This window comes from Gracilinanus agilis, chromosome 4 (assembly GCF_016433145.1).
Source record: "Gracilinanus agilis isolate LMUSP501 chromosome 4, AgileGrace, whole genome shotgun sequence".
NCBI classification, from domain to species: domain Eukaryota; kingdom Metazoa; phylum Chordata; class Mammalia; order Didelphimorphia; family Didelphidae; genus Gracilinanus; species Gracilinanus agilis.
The window spans coordinates 256,737,365-256,754,075 of NC_058133.1; the positions used below are offsets into that span (position 1 = coordinate 256,737,365).

Genomic DNA, 16,711 nt, shown 5'->3' on the forward strand with positions numbered 1-16,711 from the left:
GGCCTCAGCCACTTCCCAGCTGTGTGACCCTGGGCAAGTCACTTGACCCCCATTGCCCACCCTTACCAATCTTCCACCTATGAGACAATACACCGAAGTACAAGGGTTTAAAAAAAAAAAAAAAGTAAAAAAAAAACAATTCAACAAGGGACAGCTAGGTAGCACCCAGCTTTGAATCTGGAGGACATGGGTTCAGACTCAGATACTTCCTAGCTATATGATCCTGGACAAGTCACTTAATCCTGATTGCCTAGCCTAGCCCTTGCTGCTCTTCTGTCTTAGAATTAATACTAAGACTTAGGTAAGGGTTGTAAAAAGAAAAAAAAATAAGGTTAAGTGACTTACCCAAAGTCACACAGCTAGTAAGTGTCTAAGTTGTAGTATATTAATATAATGGAAGTTTATAGCACTATTAGAAATTACACAGGAGATTCTGAGAAATCTGGGAGGACTTGTATAAACTGATGGAGTTAAGTGATCAGAACCTAGAGAACAACATTGACGGAAGAGTGTGACTCAGGTTTAGGGGTAAATTTATGCTTTGATTATTCTTCATTTTGCCTTCTGTTGAGGTAATGATTATTCTTTCTTTTACCCTGTCATTTAGTAAATATTTAAGAGTTGATGACCTTGGGGGCAGCTAGATAGCTCAGTGGATTAAGAGCCAAACTTTGAGACCTGGATTCAAATGTGACATTAGATACTTAATAGTTGTGTAACCCTGGACAAATCACTTAACTCCCATTGCCTAACCTTTACCACTCTTTGCCTTGGAATTAATACAGAGTATTGATTTTAAGACAGAAGATAAGGGTTTTTATTTTTATTTTTTGTGATTTGAAATTTTTATTTATTTAATTTATTTAGAATATTTTTCTAAATTCATGTTCTTTCCCTCCCCTCCTCCTACCCCCTCTCATAGCCAAGGAGCAATTCCACTGGGTTTTACATATCAAGACCTATTTCCATATTATAAATATTTGCATTAGGGTAATCACTTAGAGTCTTCATCCCCAATCATATCCCCATTGACCCACGACGAGTAAGCAGTTGTTTTTCTTCTGTGTGTTCTGCTCCCACAGTTCTTCCTCTGGATGTGGTAGCATTCTTTCTCCTAAGTCCCTCAGAAATGTCTTGGATCATTTCATTGCTGCTAGTACAGAAATCCATTAAAAATAAGGGTTTTTTTAAAAAAGTTGATGATGCCACTCTGATTTTGTGTAAATGGGAAACAATGGTGGTGACTCAGGAGCTACAGTTGAAAGTAGAAGGCATAGATCCCTTCACGCCAGCATTATCGCTAAAACCCTGAAAATGTTTTGTAACATCCTGGGTGTCCCTCCAGGGAACCATCCCTAACTGCCAACATGAGCATAGTTAGGGTAAGAGACATCCCCTGCCCAGAAAAGAGCCTAGGTTTACTGACTAACTTCTCTGCTGTTCAGTGTACTACAGGGTGATCACCCCCCTCAAATGCCTCTCTCCTATCTCTCTCTCTATGTCTCTCTCTGTGTCTCCATCTCTATCTGTCTGTCTCTATGTCTTTCTCTGTGTTTCCATCTCTGTTTCTGTCTCTATGTCTCTCTCTGTCTCCATCTCCATCTCTGTCTTTCTGTGTCTCCATCTCTGTCTGTCTCTCTGTATCCCTCTGTGTGTCTCTGCATCTCCATCTCTTGTCTATCTTTATATCTCTCTCTGCATCTCCATCTGTCTGTCTCCATTTCTGTCTCTGTCTTTCTGTGTCTCCATCTCTGTCTGTCTCTCTCTCTGTGTCTCCATCTCTGTTTCTGCCTGTCTCTATGTCTCTCTCTGTGTTTCCATCTCTGTTTCTGTCTCTGTGTCTCTCTCTGTCTCCATCTCCATCTTTGTCTTTCTGTGTCTCCATCTCTGTCTGTCTCTCTGTATCCTTCTGTGTCTGTCTCTGTCTCTGCATCTCCATCTCTGTCTATCTTTATATCTCTGCATCTCCATCTGTCTGTCTCTATGTCTCTCTCTGTCTCCATTTCTGTCTCTGTCTTTCTGTGTCTCCATCTCTATCTGTCTGTCTCTCTCTGTGTCTCCATCTCTATCTGTCTGTCTCTATGTCTCTCTCTGTGTTTCCATCTCTGTTTCTGTCTCTGCATCTCCATCTCTGTCTATCTTTATATCTCTCTCTGCATCTCCATCTGTCTGTCTCTATGTCTCTCTCTGTCTCCATTTCTGTCTCTGTCTTTCTGTCTCCATCTCTGTCTGTCTGTCTATCTCTCTCTGTGTCTCCATCTCTCTGTCTCTGTGTGTATGTCTCTCTCTGTGTCTCCATCTCTGTCTGTCTGTCTTTCTCTGTGTCTCCATCTCTGTCTGTCTCTATGTCTCTCTCTATCTCCATCTCTGTTTCTGCCTGTCTCTATGTCTCTCTCTGTGTCTCCATCTCTGTCTCTGCCTCCCTCTCTGTTTCTGTCTGTCTCTGTGTCTCCATCTCTGTCTCTTGTCTGTCTCTATGTCTCTCTGTGTGTCTCCTTCTCTGTCTCTCCTCATCCTCAAGTGTACATATCACTATAAATGAATGCGAAACGGGAACTATCTCACATCTCATGGCTCAATCCCAGCTTTGTCCTTCTTAGTTCTAATCAACCCTCTATATTGGCTGAGCACTTGGACATAGAGGAGATGATGTGTATCTACTTATTTTAGGCAATGTGGTAACCCAGCCCTGAAGGACTTGGCATTTTGGCATGATGTAGCAAGCTTTGGGTCATCCTTTCATCATCAGTATGCCCTGTAACTTGGGCATGGGGGCAGGGTGCTTCCTCACTTAAAAGGAGACACTGACTCACTCTCTCTCCTACGAGGCAAGTAGTGACCTGTCTCTGGAATTGGGGAAGAGGGGAAGCCGGGGGGACACGCAGGAAATGAGCTATGCCCTTCCTCCCATCCTGTGGCAGCTACTCACACATGGAATGTGGACTCAACCTGAGCCCCCACTTCCTTTTCTTCTTTTTGGCTTCCTTTCCCAAGTATGATATTCAACATCATTCTCAAGATGGACATATGTAGATTTGGTCTCTGTCTAAGGACTGTCTAATCTATTCTCAGACCTGAGCCCTTTGGACCTAGATGACTACCTGAAGAATCTGTTGTGTCATTCTCAACCTGTCCCACACAGGTGTATGTATTTGGGCAGGGAGGGGGGATGCAAGGGAGAGGTGAAGAGTGTTTCTAAGATCTTTATTCAGGCTACTCAGTACAACACAGATCCTAAGAACTCCTGGAAAAAAAAATAATAACCATCCAGAATAACTTACCTTCAGGACAGATAAAGACTGGACAGAAGAGCTAATCTTGACTTCCAAGCAGGAAGAGGGGTCTTGAGAACCAAGCAAGCAGGAAAAGAGGATTCAATAGTTGAGGTGGGTGCAAAGAAAATGCCGCCAAATAAAAGTGGATCAGCTCCCAGAGCTGGGATCCAACAGAAGCCAGAGCAGCAGTGACATAGAGGTGAGAATCAATTGGAGAGATCAGAAGAATCCAGGTATTTTTTCTATGTGGTAGCAAAAAGGCCCTTTCCTTTTCCAATTCTCCAGGTGGGCTGGCTTTAGTTCTTAGCTTGTTATTCTCAAATCAAATCCCATTTACCCAGTATTAAACTGTATTGGCTAACAAAAAGGTCAAAAAGTGTTTATGTTATTCAAAACAATGGAAGTAAGGGAAAGAACTTTATTTACTCAAAAGGCAGCAAAAAGTTTGATCACCAGGAACTGATCTGGGGCACTGGGGCCATTAACTATGTTATTATTCATCCTTCGTTTTCTAAGAGGTCCAACCACATGATGATGTCTTGACTCAGGTATGAATTGGATTTATATTTTACATATATGTGCACATATATGTATATATATAACCAATTACATGTAATAACAAATTTCCACACAAGTTTTCCTAGGTTATATGATTAAACTTCTATCCCTCCCTTCCTTCTCTTCTCCCTCTTGGTGCTGGCAGGCCACTTAATCTGGGTTATACATGTATTATCATGCAAAACACATTTCGAATTGTTTGTTTTTGTGAGTAATCTTATAAAACCAACCCCCCCCCAAACATAAACCCAAATAAACAAGTGAAAAATCACATGCTTTGATCTGTATTCTGACTCCAACAGTTCTTCCTCTGGAGGCCGATAGCATTCTTTGTCATAAATCCTTCAGAATTGTCCTGGATCGTTGTATTGCTGAAAGTAACCAAGTCTATCACAGTTGATCATTCCACAATATTGCTGTTACTGTGTACAATGTTCCCCAGGTTCTGCTCATTTCACTCTGCATCAGTTCATGTAGATTTTTTTTCAGCTCTTTCTGAAATCATCCTGTTCATCATTCCTTATAGCACAATAGTATTCCATCCCTATCATATGCCACATATTGTGTAGCCATTCTCCAGTGGATGGACATCCCTTCAATTTCCAATTCTTTGCCACCACAAATGGAGCAACTATAAATATTTTTATACAAGTAGGTCCTTTCCCTGCCTTTTTTTTTAAATCTCTCTAGGATACAAACCTAGTAGAAGTATTACTATGCATTATTATACTCCTTGGACACAATTCCAAATTAACCTCCAGAATGGTTGGATCAGTTCATAGCTCCACTAGTAATGTATTAGTGTCCCAATTTTGCCACATATGAATTGGATTTCAATTGCCCAAAATTGTCAGCCTCACTCCCTCTTCCAGAGTCACCAAAATCCAGTGGCAGGACAAAAGTCAGGATGGCTGGCAATGGCCTGGGGTGCAGTGGATGACCATGGCTTCTTCAATGTCTGACCAAGCTCTAAGCACTCCACAGTGCCTGCTTTAGCCGACTTTATAGCCATTGAAACAAATTGTTCTCATCAGCCCATCCCAATGAGGGAAGTCTTCCCATGCTTGAGGTAAACATCCTCCTAATTCACCTATGGATGTGAAGCCTGTCAGGTACCATCAACCTGGTTTAGCCCCTCTGCCAAGATGTTTTGATCACCACACATGTTGTGTGAGTGTAGGAGGTTTTCAGATAGCACTAGAAGCTCTGCTATGAGGGCTTTCCAAGCTCTTTTCCGGGCTGCTCATCCACTTTCACCCAATCTCACCTGTGGCTCCAAGAAGCTGTAACATGCGCAGCAGTATTAGCAATATGCTGTATAAGCCTGGTATGTGAATTCAGGATTCAGCTACTTATTAGAATAAATCACAAGCCAACTGAGAGTCAAGCTAGAGGGAGTAAAATATGGGTAAAGTCATTTTCATTCTTGTCTCCACAGTCCTTGTCACTGGTCTAGTGAATTTAAAAGGAAGGTCCCTCCCCTAAAAGAGGAAAGAATAAAACCAAGATCACATCTCCCCAACACAAGTCTAGTAGCAGTGTTCTTTCTAGAGCCATCAGCTGTCCCCACATTTTTACAAGATTTTAAGGTTTACAAAGTTCTTTGGTGCTCCTCCTCTGGTTATTCACATGAGGAAACTGAGGCTATCCAGGGATAAAGTGAATTTTCCACAGATACACTGCTGGTCAATGTTGAAGCTTGGATATGAACCCTCATCTCCTGACTCCAAGTCCAACCATCTTTTCCTGTCTACACCATACTCTGAGTTTCTCTGATGCGACCAAAGCCTACAAAAACGAACAAAGGACCAGGATAATCTCTCTCCCAGAACGCACAAGAAAATAACACTTAGTGGAAAGGACCAAGAGACATATGACTACTGTAATCTCCCATAGCTTTGGAGCCCAGTTATCCTCCCTTTTACCCTCCCTCCAGCTTCCTCTCTCAATCATGAAGTTCCCATATGAGGGCAACTGATTCTCCCATAGAATACTGATTAATTCCTTTAGAAAACAAAGGGAATTCCTTCTGCCCCTGTGCCAGGAGGGTAGATTTAGAAGGATAATAAAATGATTTAGATAAAAGGATAGATTTAGATAAAGATGGTCAGGTTAGGTATGACAAAAGAACAATATTGAAGGAAAATGGGAATACACCGATCTGATCTCCAAAAGCCACTATTCTGGGAGCCTGAGTTTCTATCCATTCAGCTCCTTCTCCCAGAATACTGCCCAAGAACAGAGAATAAATACATTTCTTCACTCTGCACCATGCTTGGGCCTTTTTACAGTTCCACGCAGTAATTCACTCACCTGGGAAAAGAGGGTGGGCAGATTTCCATTCACTCTTTCTGGAAGGTCTAATCTCTAGAAAAGGGGAGAAGAGGAAAAAAAGATTATAATTTAGTGAAAGCTATTGATGGAGATGGGGCAGTTAGGCAGCACAGTGGACACAGTTTCTGGCCTGGAGTCAGGAAAACTCATCCTCGTGAGTTTAAATCTGGCCTCAGACACTTATTAACTGTGTGGTCCTAAGCAAATCCCCATTTGCCACAGTTCCCTCATTTGTAAAATGAGCTGGAGAAAGTAACAGCAAACCATTCCAGTAGCTTTGCCAAGAAAACCCCAAATGGAGTCACAAAGAGTTAGATATGAATGAAAAATAACTTGGCAAAAACATTGATGGGGATGACAGATTGGACAGATAGGGAAGGGCAACATGAGCAAGAGGAGTAAATCTAGGATAGTGGAGACCCTCATCCTATTCCTAGATCTCCCTCTTCTCTCCTTTCCAAAGGCTACTAGAGCAAAAAGAGTCTATTAGATCAGCCAAGAGGAAAAATTATGGGTGTGGAGGACTGAAGCCCATATACCCTTCTCATCACTAAATATTTGTATTTATATTTATATTTATAAAATTTTATAAAATTATATAAAAAATAAATATTTATTTATAAACTTTGATTCATTTAGTCCAAATCAACCCTCTTCCACAGAAATGGGCTGATCCTTTAGGACAATAAACTTATATTTTGATAGCACTATGTTTTACAAAGCACCTTCCTCCCAACAATCATGTGTAATATAAGTAGAGAAAGTATTATTGTCCACATTTCTCAAATGAGGAAATTGAAGTTCAAAGAGATTAAGTGATTTATCCAAGGTCAGATAGCTAGCATCAGTGCTAGGAATCAAACTCAGATTTGATTCTGCTTCTAAATTCAATGTTCTTGACAAAAAAGAATACACCTTCTTTTCACCTGCACATGGCACATTCACAAAGATTGGCCATGTAGTAGGGCATAGAAACATGGCAAACAAATGCAAAAGAGCAGAAATAATAAATGTAACTTTTTCAGAACATAATGCAATAAAAATAATAATCAGCAAGGGCACATGGACAGGCAAATCAAAAACTAATTGGAAATTAAACAATATGATTCTCCAAAATCATATAGTTAAAGAATTAATCATAGAAATGATTAATAATTTCATTAAAGAGAATGACAATGATGAGACATCCTACCAAAATCTGTGGGATGCAGCTAAAGCAGTACTCAGGGGGATATTTATATCACTGAGTGCATATAATAACAAATTAGAGAGGGCAAAGATCAATGAACTGGGCATGCAAATAAAAAAACTAGAAAGGGAACAAATTAAAAACCTCCAGCTAAAAACTAAATTAGAGATTATAAAAATCAAGTGAAAAATCAATAAAATTGAAAGTAAAAGAACTATTGAATTAATAAATAAGGCTAGAAGCTGGTACTTTGAAAAAAATAAATAAAATTGACAAAGTACTGGTCAACCTAATTAAAAAAAGGAAAGAAGAAAACCAAATTATCAGTATCAAAGGTGAAAATGGAGACCTCACCTCTAATGAAGAGGAAATCAAGGCAAATAATTAAAAACTATTTTGCCCAATTATATGGCAATAAATATAGCAATCTAGGTGATATGGATGAATATTTACAAAAATATAAATTGCCTAGATTAACAGCAGAAGAAATAGAATACCTAAATAATCCCACAGCAGAAAAAGAAATTGAACAAGCCATCAAAGAACTCCTTAAGAAAAAAATCCCCAGAACCAGATGGATTCACAAGTGAATTCTATCAAACCTTCAAAGAACAACTAATTCCAATACTATACAAACTATTTGACACAATAAGCAAAGAAGGAGTTCTACCAAACTCCTTTTATGACACAAATATGGTACTGATCCCAAAGCCAGGTAGATTAAAAACAGAGAAAGAAAACTACAGACCAATCTTCCTAATGAACATATATGCAAAAATCTTAAACAGAATACTAGCAAAAATACTCCAGCAAGTGATCACAGGAGTTATTCATTATGATCAGGTGGGATTTATACCAGGAATGCAAAGATGGTTCAACATTAGGAAAATCATTCACATAATTGACCATATCAACAAGCAAACCATCAAAAACCACATGATTATCTCAATAGATGCTGAAAAAGCCTTTGACAAAATACAACATCCATTCCTATTGAAAACACTAGAAAGTTTAGGAATAGAAGGGCCTTTCCTAGAAATAATAAATGGTATATATCTAAAACCATCAACAAACATCCTCTGCAATGGGGATAAATTAGAAGCCTTCCCAATAAGATCAGGAGTGAAACAAGGATGCCCATTGTCACCTCTATTATTTAACATTGTACTAGCAGTAGCAATTAGAGAAGAAAAAGAAATTGAAGGTATTAAAATAGGCAATGAGAAGACCAAGCTATCACTCTTTGCAGATGACATGATGGTCTACTTAAAATATCCTAGAGAATTAACTAAAAAGTTAGTGGAAATAATCAACAACTTTAGCAAAGTTGCCGGATACAAAATAAATGCACATAAATCATAAGCATTTCTATATATTTCCAACACATCACAGCAGGAAGAGTTAAAAAGAGAAATTCCATTTAAAATCACCCTAGACAATAAAAAAATACTTAGGAATCTATCTGCCAAGACAAACACAAGAATTATACAAACACATCTATGAAACCCTTTCCACACAATTAAAACTAGATCTAAACAATTGGAAAAACATTGATTGCTCATGGGTAGGACAAGCTAACATAATATAAATGACCATCCTACCCAAATTAATTTACCTATTTAGTGCTATGCCTATCAAACTACCAAAAAACTTTTTTACTGAATTAGAAAAAACTATAACAAAGTTCATTTGGAAGAACAAAAGACCAAGAATATCAAGGGAAATAATGGAAAAAAAAATGTGAAAGAAGGTGGCCTAGCAGTACCAGATCTTAAACTGTACTATAAAGCAGTAGTCATCAAAACAATATGGTACTGGTGATGAGACAGAAGGGAGGATCAGTGGAATAGACTAGAGTTAAGCAACCTCAGCAAGGCAGTCTACGATAAACCCAAAGAACCCAGCTTTTGGGACAAAAACCCACTATTTGACAAAAACTGCTGGGAAAATTGGAAAACAATATGGGAGCTATTGGGCCTAGATCAACACCTCACACCCTATACCAAGATAAACTCAGAATAGGTGAATGACTTGAATATAAAGAAGGAAACTATAAGTAAATTAGGTGAGCACAGAATAGTATACTTGTCAGATCTATGGGAAAGGAAAGATTTTAAAACCAAGCAAGAGTTAGAAAAAAATCGCAAAATGTAAAGTAAATAATTTTGACTACATTAAACTAAAAAGGTTTTGTACAGACAAAACCAATGCTACCAAAATTAGAAGGGAAGCAACAAATTGGGGGAAAAAATCTTTATAACAAAAAACTCAGACGAAGGTCTAATTATTCAAATATACCAGGAGCTAAATCAATTGTACAAAAAATCAAGCCATCCCCCAATCAATAAATGGGCAAGGGACATGAATAGGCAATTTTTAGATAAAGAAATCAAAATTATCAATAAGCACATGAGAAAGTGTTCTAAATCTCTAATAATTAGAGAAATGCAAATCAAAACAACTCTGAGGTATCACCTCACACCTAGCAGATTGGCTAAAATGACAACAAGGTAGAGTAATGAATGTTGGAGGGGATGTGGCAAAATTGGGACATTAATGCATTGCTGGTGGAGTTGTGAATTGATCCAACCATTCTGGATGGCAATTTGGAACTATGGTCAAAGGGCTTTAAAAAACTATCTGCCTTTTGATTCAGCCATAGCACTGCTTGGATTATACCCCAAAGAGATAATAAATAAAAAGACTTGTACAAAAATACATATAGCCATGCTCTTTGTGGTGGCAAAAAATTGGAAAATGAGAGAATGTCCTTCAATTGGGGAATGGCTGAACAAATTGTGGTATCTGTTGGTGATGGAATACTATTGTGCTCAAAGGAATAAAGAGCTGGAGGAATTCCATGTGACCTGGAATGACCTCCAGGAACTGATGCAAAGTGAAAGGAACAGAACCAGGAGAACATTGTACACAGAGACTAATACACTGTGGTACAACTGAACATAAAGGACTTCTCTACTAGCAGCAATGTAAGGATTCAGAGCAAGGCTGAGGGACTTAAGAGAAAGAAAACTAGCCACATTCAGAGGAAGAACTGTGGGAGGAGAAACACAGAAGAAAAACAACTGCTTGATCACATGGGTTGATGGGGATATGATTGGGAATGTAGACTTTCTATTACCCTAGTACAAATATCAATAATATGAAATTAGGTCTTAATCAATGATACATGTAAAACCCAATGGAATTGTGCATCAGCTAAGGGGGGTTAGGGGGGGTTTGGGGGAGAAAGAAAGGACATGAAATATGTAACTATGGGAAAATATTCAAAATTAAAATTAAAAAATAAATAAATTCAATGTTCTTTCCATGCTATTAATTAAAATCTTACTAGATCGTCTCCCTTCCATGCCCCACCATGGAGGCATAAATAGATGGAGCAATGAACGGATAAACCTCTGGAACTGGAGTAAGGAAGACCCAAGTTCAAATCTGACTTCAAATATTTACTCTGGGTAAGCTACTTAAACTCATCCTGCCTCAGTTTCCTCATCTGTAAAATGAGGATGATAATTAGCACTTACCTCCCAGGGTTATTGTGAGGAACAAATCAGATAATGTATATAAAGCACTAAGCACAATGTCTGGCACATTAGTAAAAACTTGTTCCAGGGGCAACTAGGTGGCTCAGATGGGAGGTCCTGGTTTCAAATCTGGCCTCAGACACTTCCTAGCTACATGCCCCTGGTCATGTCACTTAACCCCCATTGCCTAGCCATTATACTTGTCTACTTTGGAACTAGTACATAGTATTGATTCTAAGACAGAAGATAGGGATTTTAAAATAAATTAATTAATTAAACACTTGTTTCTTTTCTTCCTACCATGGAAAAAATTGGGAAGGGAGAAACATTAATGATACCAAATACTATCTCTCTCTGGGCCAGGAGAGAATCATTGAGTTCTTTCCTTGCTCACAGCTCAGTTACTCCAATCCATTATTTCCACTATCCAATAGTCTCCTGTACCCAGCTCCATAAACAGACTTGTCCTACATACCCGGCTCTGCCCGTATCCACCTCCACACCTGAGCTCCCACAACAATGAGGACAGCAAAGATGAGGCCTATGCTGATAATTAGTAATTCAACCTGTGGATGCCAATGGGACAAGGTGTTGGGTCTAGGAGGCACATCAGTTGGTAGATCTGAAATAAAATAGAGTATAGGTCTCAGCGTGAATTTAGAGGGTTCAGGCATTTTTGAGAATAAGGAAAGCTTCAAGGGAGGAGAGTCATGGATCAATCGTTTCTATAAACTCTTTTACATCCCATCCCTGGATGGCAGGCATCCTCATTTTTTTTAGCATCATCATCCATATTCTCTGCCTTCCCAATTATAGGGGGAAAAGAAAACCTTGCAACAAATAAGAACATGTAAAACTCAGTGGAATTGTGTGCCAGCTAGGGGGGGTGGGAGGAGGGAAGGGAAAGACTATGAATCATGTAACCACAGAAAATTTTTCTTAATTAATCAGTAAAAAATTTTCAAAAATAAAAAAATAAAACAAGTAGAATCAAACTAGACAAATCCACACAGAGGCCATGCATGTCCAAAGATGTCTGTTTTCCCCTATATTTTGATTCTATCACCTATGTCCAGAGGAGGGCAGCAGACCTCCCAAAATTGTTTTTCTTTATTTTTGCAACTACAGATTCCTTTCAAAAATCAAAAGGGAACTTTTTGCCCTAGAATCCATACCTGTCCTCTCCAAGATCCCCTTCCAGGATGCCAGGTATCTCTGGAGCCCAATAGAACAGTATTCCTCCTCTTGGAGTTTCATTTGGAAGCAGTCCTCCCATTTCTCCTTAATTTTCTGAGCCCCTGGATGGACTGCAGTCCAGCTGTGTTTCTCCGGGGAGAAGGTGATGAAGTCTCGTCCATCAAATCGGAACCTCCAGAACCCTCTGGTGCTATTGTTGCCCTGGAGCTCACATCCCAACGTAGCCTGAAGGGTGTGAGAGCCTGAAACCACCCCCCAAGCCCCTAGAATGAATAACTACTACCCCTCTTTGCTTTGTTGCTTGGTGTTTCATTACGGGACAGCCTTTTTTTCCCCTGCTCCCCAAACCCACCCATATAGGACATGAGGAACTCAGGTTGGATCTTTTTGATTCCTCCCTGGGAAAAGGAGAAAGGAAAGCCCAATCCCTCATACGTATGGTCCTGTCCTCCAAGCACTCATCTCCTGTACCTTCCATTACCACCGTTGCCATGACTCTGTGCTTCACACTCACCATCACTGCTGCCACTCTGGTTGTTCTGTCCCAGAATGTCTTGAAGGATCATTCTCAGCTCCTTCCCCTTCTCCTCAAGGTCCTGGGTTACCCTTTCCCAGACTTTCCTCTCCTCCTCAGTATCATTCCATGGTTTTTGTCGCTCTGCCCTGCTATTCTCCCCATCATAGTGAAGGAAGAGTTGATGATTTATGTAGCCTTGGGCCATGTAGAGAGGTTGTCTGGGTTCTTCTGCCTGGGACACGATGGTGAGATCATAGTGAAGAGAGGCAGGCCCTAAAGGATAGGAAAACATAGGAGACAGCATTTTTTCCCCCAAGAACTTACATTCATTTCCATTTCTGATTGAGCCCTTCCATCCCTTCTCCCTTTCTCTTTCCCCTTTCCCAATTAATCTGTATTTTCAGCCTACTTGGGGACAGGTACTAGACCTGTAATTTCTTTGGTATAAAGAGAAGAAATTCCTTTTAGCACTTTCTCTGCAATTTATGGTGTGGTCTTTGAGAGTTAGGGTAGCAAGGTGGTGCTGTGATGGGACTGGAGTCAAGAAGACCTGAGTCCAGGGGCAGCTCAGTGGATAGAGAGCCAGGCCTAGAGATAGGAGATCCAGGGTTCAAATCTGGCTTCAGACACTTCCTAGATGGGTGACACTGGGCAAGGCACTTAATTCCAATTGTCTAGCCCTTATTGCTCTTCTGCCTTGGGATCAATATTTAGTATTGATATTATAACAGGAAGCAAAGGTTTAAAAAAAAAAAACAAAGCTGAATTCAAATCTGGCCTCAGATAACTTTCTAGCTATGTGGTCCTAGACAAGTCACTTAACTCTGTTTGCCTCCGTTTTCTCATCTACAAAATGAGCTGGAGAAGGAAACGGCAAATTACTCTAGTATCTTTTCTAAGAAAACCCCAAATGGGGTCACAAAGAATCCTATACAACTGAAAAATGACTCAACAGCAATTGATTTCCAACTCCTTTGGCCCCACCATTTTGCTTTTCCTTTCCTTTTGGCTTTCTGTTAGGGGCAGGGGAGGATGGGTAAGGCTGATGGACTACCAAGCCCCTGATCAGCAGACTTAGAAATAACCCTGATATTGGAGGCAGGAGAGACCTGGGTTCAAATACTAGCCTGTGTGGAGTAATGCTACTTAATTCAACTCTAGAGGCAGTTGTGGTACATAGAGCAGTGGACCTAGAATCTGTATGTTTTGAGTTTAAATATGAATTTAGACAATTACTAGCTGTATGATCTCAGGCAGGTCACATTCTGAACTGTAAAATGGGATAATAATAGCACTTACCTCCCAGGGCTGTTGTGAGGCTCAAATACACACAGGACCTAGCATAGAGAAGGGGCTCTATAAAGAAATGCATATTCCCTCCTACTTTCCCTCTGGAAATACTTGGAGAAGTCAGGAGAGGATCCACCTCTTAGAATCTGTTTTACCGGGTCTAGTCTTGACTACAGGCACAGAATATGTCAATATCTCCCTAGCTTTGACTATATCCATGTTTGTAATGAAGTCTTGTTTTTCTCACTTTCCCATGGGAAAATGAGAGAGTCAATAGATCTTCACTTAAAAATAAAATAAAATTTAATTTAAAAAAATTCCTTTACTCATCATAAAAAATACCGTCTTCTTCCAGAGAAAGAACCGATGGGATCTGAATCCAGACCAAAGCAAACTTTTTTTCATTCTTTCTTATTTTTTTTTGGTTTGAGCTTCCTTCTACAAAAGGATTAATTAGGAAAAATATGTTATATGATTGTACATGTAAAATCCTTTTACCAGATTATTTACCATCTCAGCAGGGGAATGGAGGGAAGGGGAGAATTTGAGACTCAAAGTTCTTTTTTTTAAATTTTTTTTAATTAAACATTTATTAATATTCATTTTTAACATGGTTACATGATTCATGCTCCTACTTTCCCCTTTGCCCCCCGCACTCCCCCCACCCATGGCTGATGCACATTTCCACTAGTTTTGTCATGTGTCCTTGATCAAGACCTATTTCCAAATTGTTGGTAGTTGCATTGGTGTGGTAGTTTCGAGTCTACATCCCCAATCATGTCCACCCCGACCCATGCGTTCAAACAGTTGTTTTTCTTATATGTTTCCTCTCCTGCAGTCCTTCCTCTGAATGTGGGTAGCATCTTTACCATAAATCCCTCAGAATTGTCCTGGGTCATTGTATTGCTGCTGGTACAGAGGTCTATTACATTCAATTTTACCATAGTATATCAGTCTCTGTGTACAATATTCTTCTGGTTCTGCTCCTTTCGCTCTGCATCTTCAAAGTTCTTTTTAAAGTGTTGGAAACAAGTGGAATTGCTCATTGGTTACAAGAGGGGGATGGGAGGAGGGAAGAGAAAGAAAATGATTTATGTAACCATGGAAAAGTATTCCAAATTAATTAATTAATTAAATGAACTTGAAAAATAAAAGAACAAAAAAGTGTTAGAAACAGGGGGAAACTTGGTGACTCAGTAGCTCAAAACCCAGGCCTGGAGATGGGAGGTCCTGAGTTCAAATTTGGCCTCAGAAACTTTCTAGATATATGACCCTGAGCATGTCACTTGACCCCCATTGCCTAGCCATTATCACTCTTCTGCCTTGGAAATAATACATGGTATTGGTTCTAAGATAGAAGATAAGAATTTCAAAACAAAACAAAATGTTGGTAACAATTTTTACATACAATTGCAGAAAAAATTTTTAAAAATTTAAAAGGATATAAAAAACCAACAAACCTTTTTTAGCTTCATAGGAACCTACGTGAGCATGAAAGACAATCTAACCACACTCGCCATGTCTCCATCCATATTGCTGTCATACACCAGGCCCCAAGTCCCTCACCCAACAACCATTCTCTTTCTAAGTTCCTTCACTAAAGGTGAACCATTCTTAAAGAATTCATAATTAAAGCTTGTTCCAGAAAAAAGTGAGAAAATGCACTTCTCTCTCTTTGCAATATACAATTTAGCTACCACAGGTGTTTAGGTTAGTTTTGCTGAATCTTTATTTTTTGATTATGGACATTTTTATTTTAGTTTAGCTTTTCCAATTATGTGTAAAAACAATTTTTAACATTAGTTCTTAAAAATTTTGAGTTTTAAATACTCTTCCTCCCATTGAGAAGGCAAGTAATTTAATGTAGGTTATCTATGTGCAATCATGCAAAACATATCTCCATATTAGTCATATTGTGAAAAAAACAACTCAACACCTTAAAACTAGCATTTGCATGGAAAGGAAACAAGCATTTTATTAAGCACCTACTAAGTATTAGGCACTGCACTAAATGCTTACAAATATTATTTCATTTGATCCTCATAATAGCTCTAGGGGATCAGAGCCATTTAAAATCTCCATTTTACAGATGAGAAAACTGAGGTAGAGGTTAATTCACTTGCCTAGGGTCACTATGAAATTGAATCAGAAATCAGATCTGAAGCTGGATTTGAATTCAGATCTTCTTCCTTACTCCAAGCCCAGGGCTATAATTGTGGCATCCTCTTTTTTTTTTTCATCATCATCCATATTCTCTGCTTTCTCAATTAGAGAGGAAAAAAAACCCCTTGTAACAAATAAATAGAATCAAACTAGACAAATCCACATAGAGGTCATGCATGTTTAAAGATGTCTGTTTTTCCCTATATTTTGATTCTATCTTCTATGTCCAGAGGAGGGCAGCAGACCTCCCAAAGTTGTTTTTCTTTATTTTTGCAACTACAGGTTCCTTCCAAAAAATCAGAAAACTTCCCTTGGCATGCTTGGCCATTCAGTGGCAGAACTCTGGGCTTAGAGTCAGAAGAGACTTGAATCTAAATCTATTTGTGCTATAGTCACTTAACCTCTGTCAGCCTCAGTTTCCTAAACTTTCAAATGAGAATCATAATAGCATCTTCCTCTCCGGGCTGTTATGAGATGATGTCTCATAGGAGAGTCTTAATAAACGTTTCTTTTCTTCAAATAGGCTTCTCTACTGCCTCAGGAAAAAAGAAGGGAGGAAGAAAGGAAAGAAGGGAGAGAGGGAGGAGAGAGAGAGAGATAGAAACAGAGACAGAAAGAAAGAAAGAAAGAAAGAAAGAAAGAAAGA

At 39.1% G+C, this 16,711-nt stretch overlaps 1 protein-coding gene across 1 annotated transcript in view; it reads right to left on the bottom strand.

Moving 5' to 3' along the window:
• Positions 1-4,830: 4,830 nt before the first annotated feature.
• LOC123244118 (hereditary hemochromatosis protein homolog) overlaps positions 4,831-16,711 on the bottom strand; it is a 26,961-nt gene continuing 15,080 nt past the window's right edge. Inside the window, exons 2-6 of the mRNA XM_044672408.1 lie at positions 12,610-12,885; positions 12,074-12,337; positions 11,374-11,520; positions 6,147-6,200; positions 4,831-5,621 (exon numbers count right to left, since the gene is read on the bottom strand). Coding sequence (XP_044528343.1) covers positions 5,584-5,621; positions 6,147-6,200; positions 11,374-11,520; positions 12,074-12,337; positions 12,610-12,885 — 779 coding nt within the window. The 3' untranslated portion in view covers positions 4,831-5,583. The remainder of the gene's footprint in view (positions 5,622-6,146; positions 6,201-11,373; positions 11,521-12,073; positions 12,338-12,609; positions 12,886-16,711) is intronic.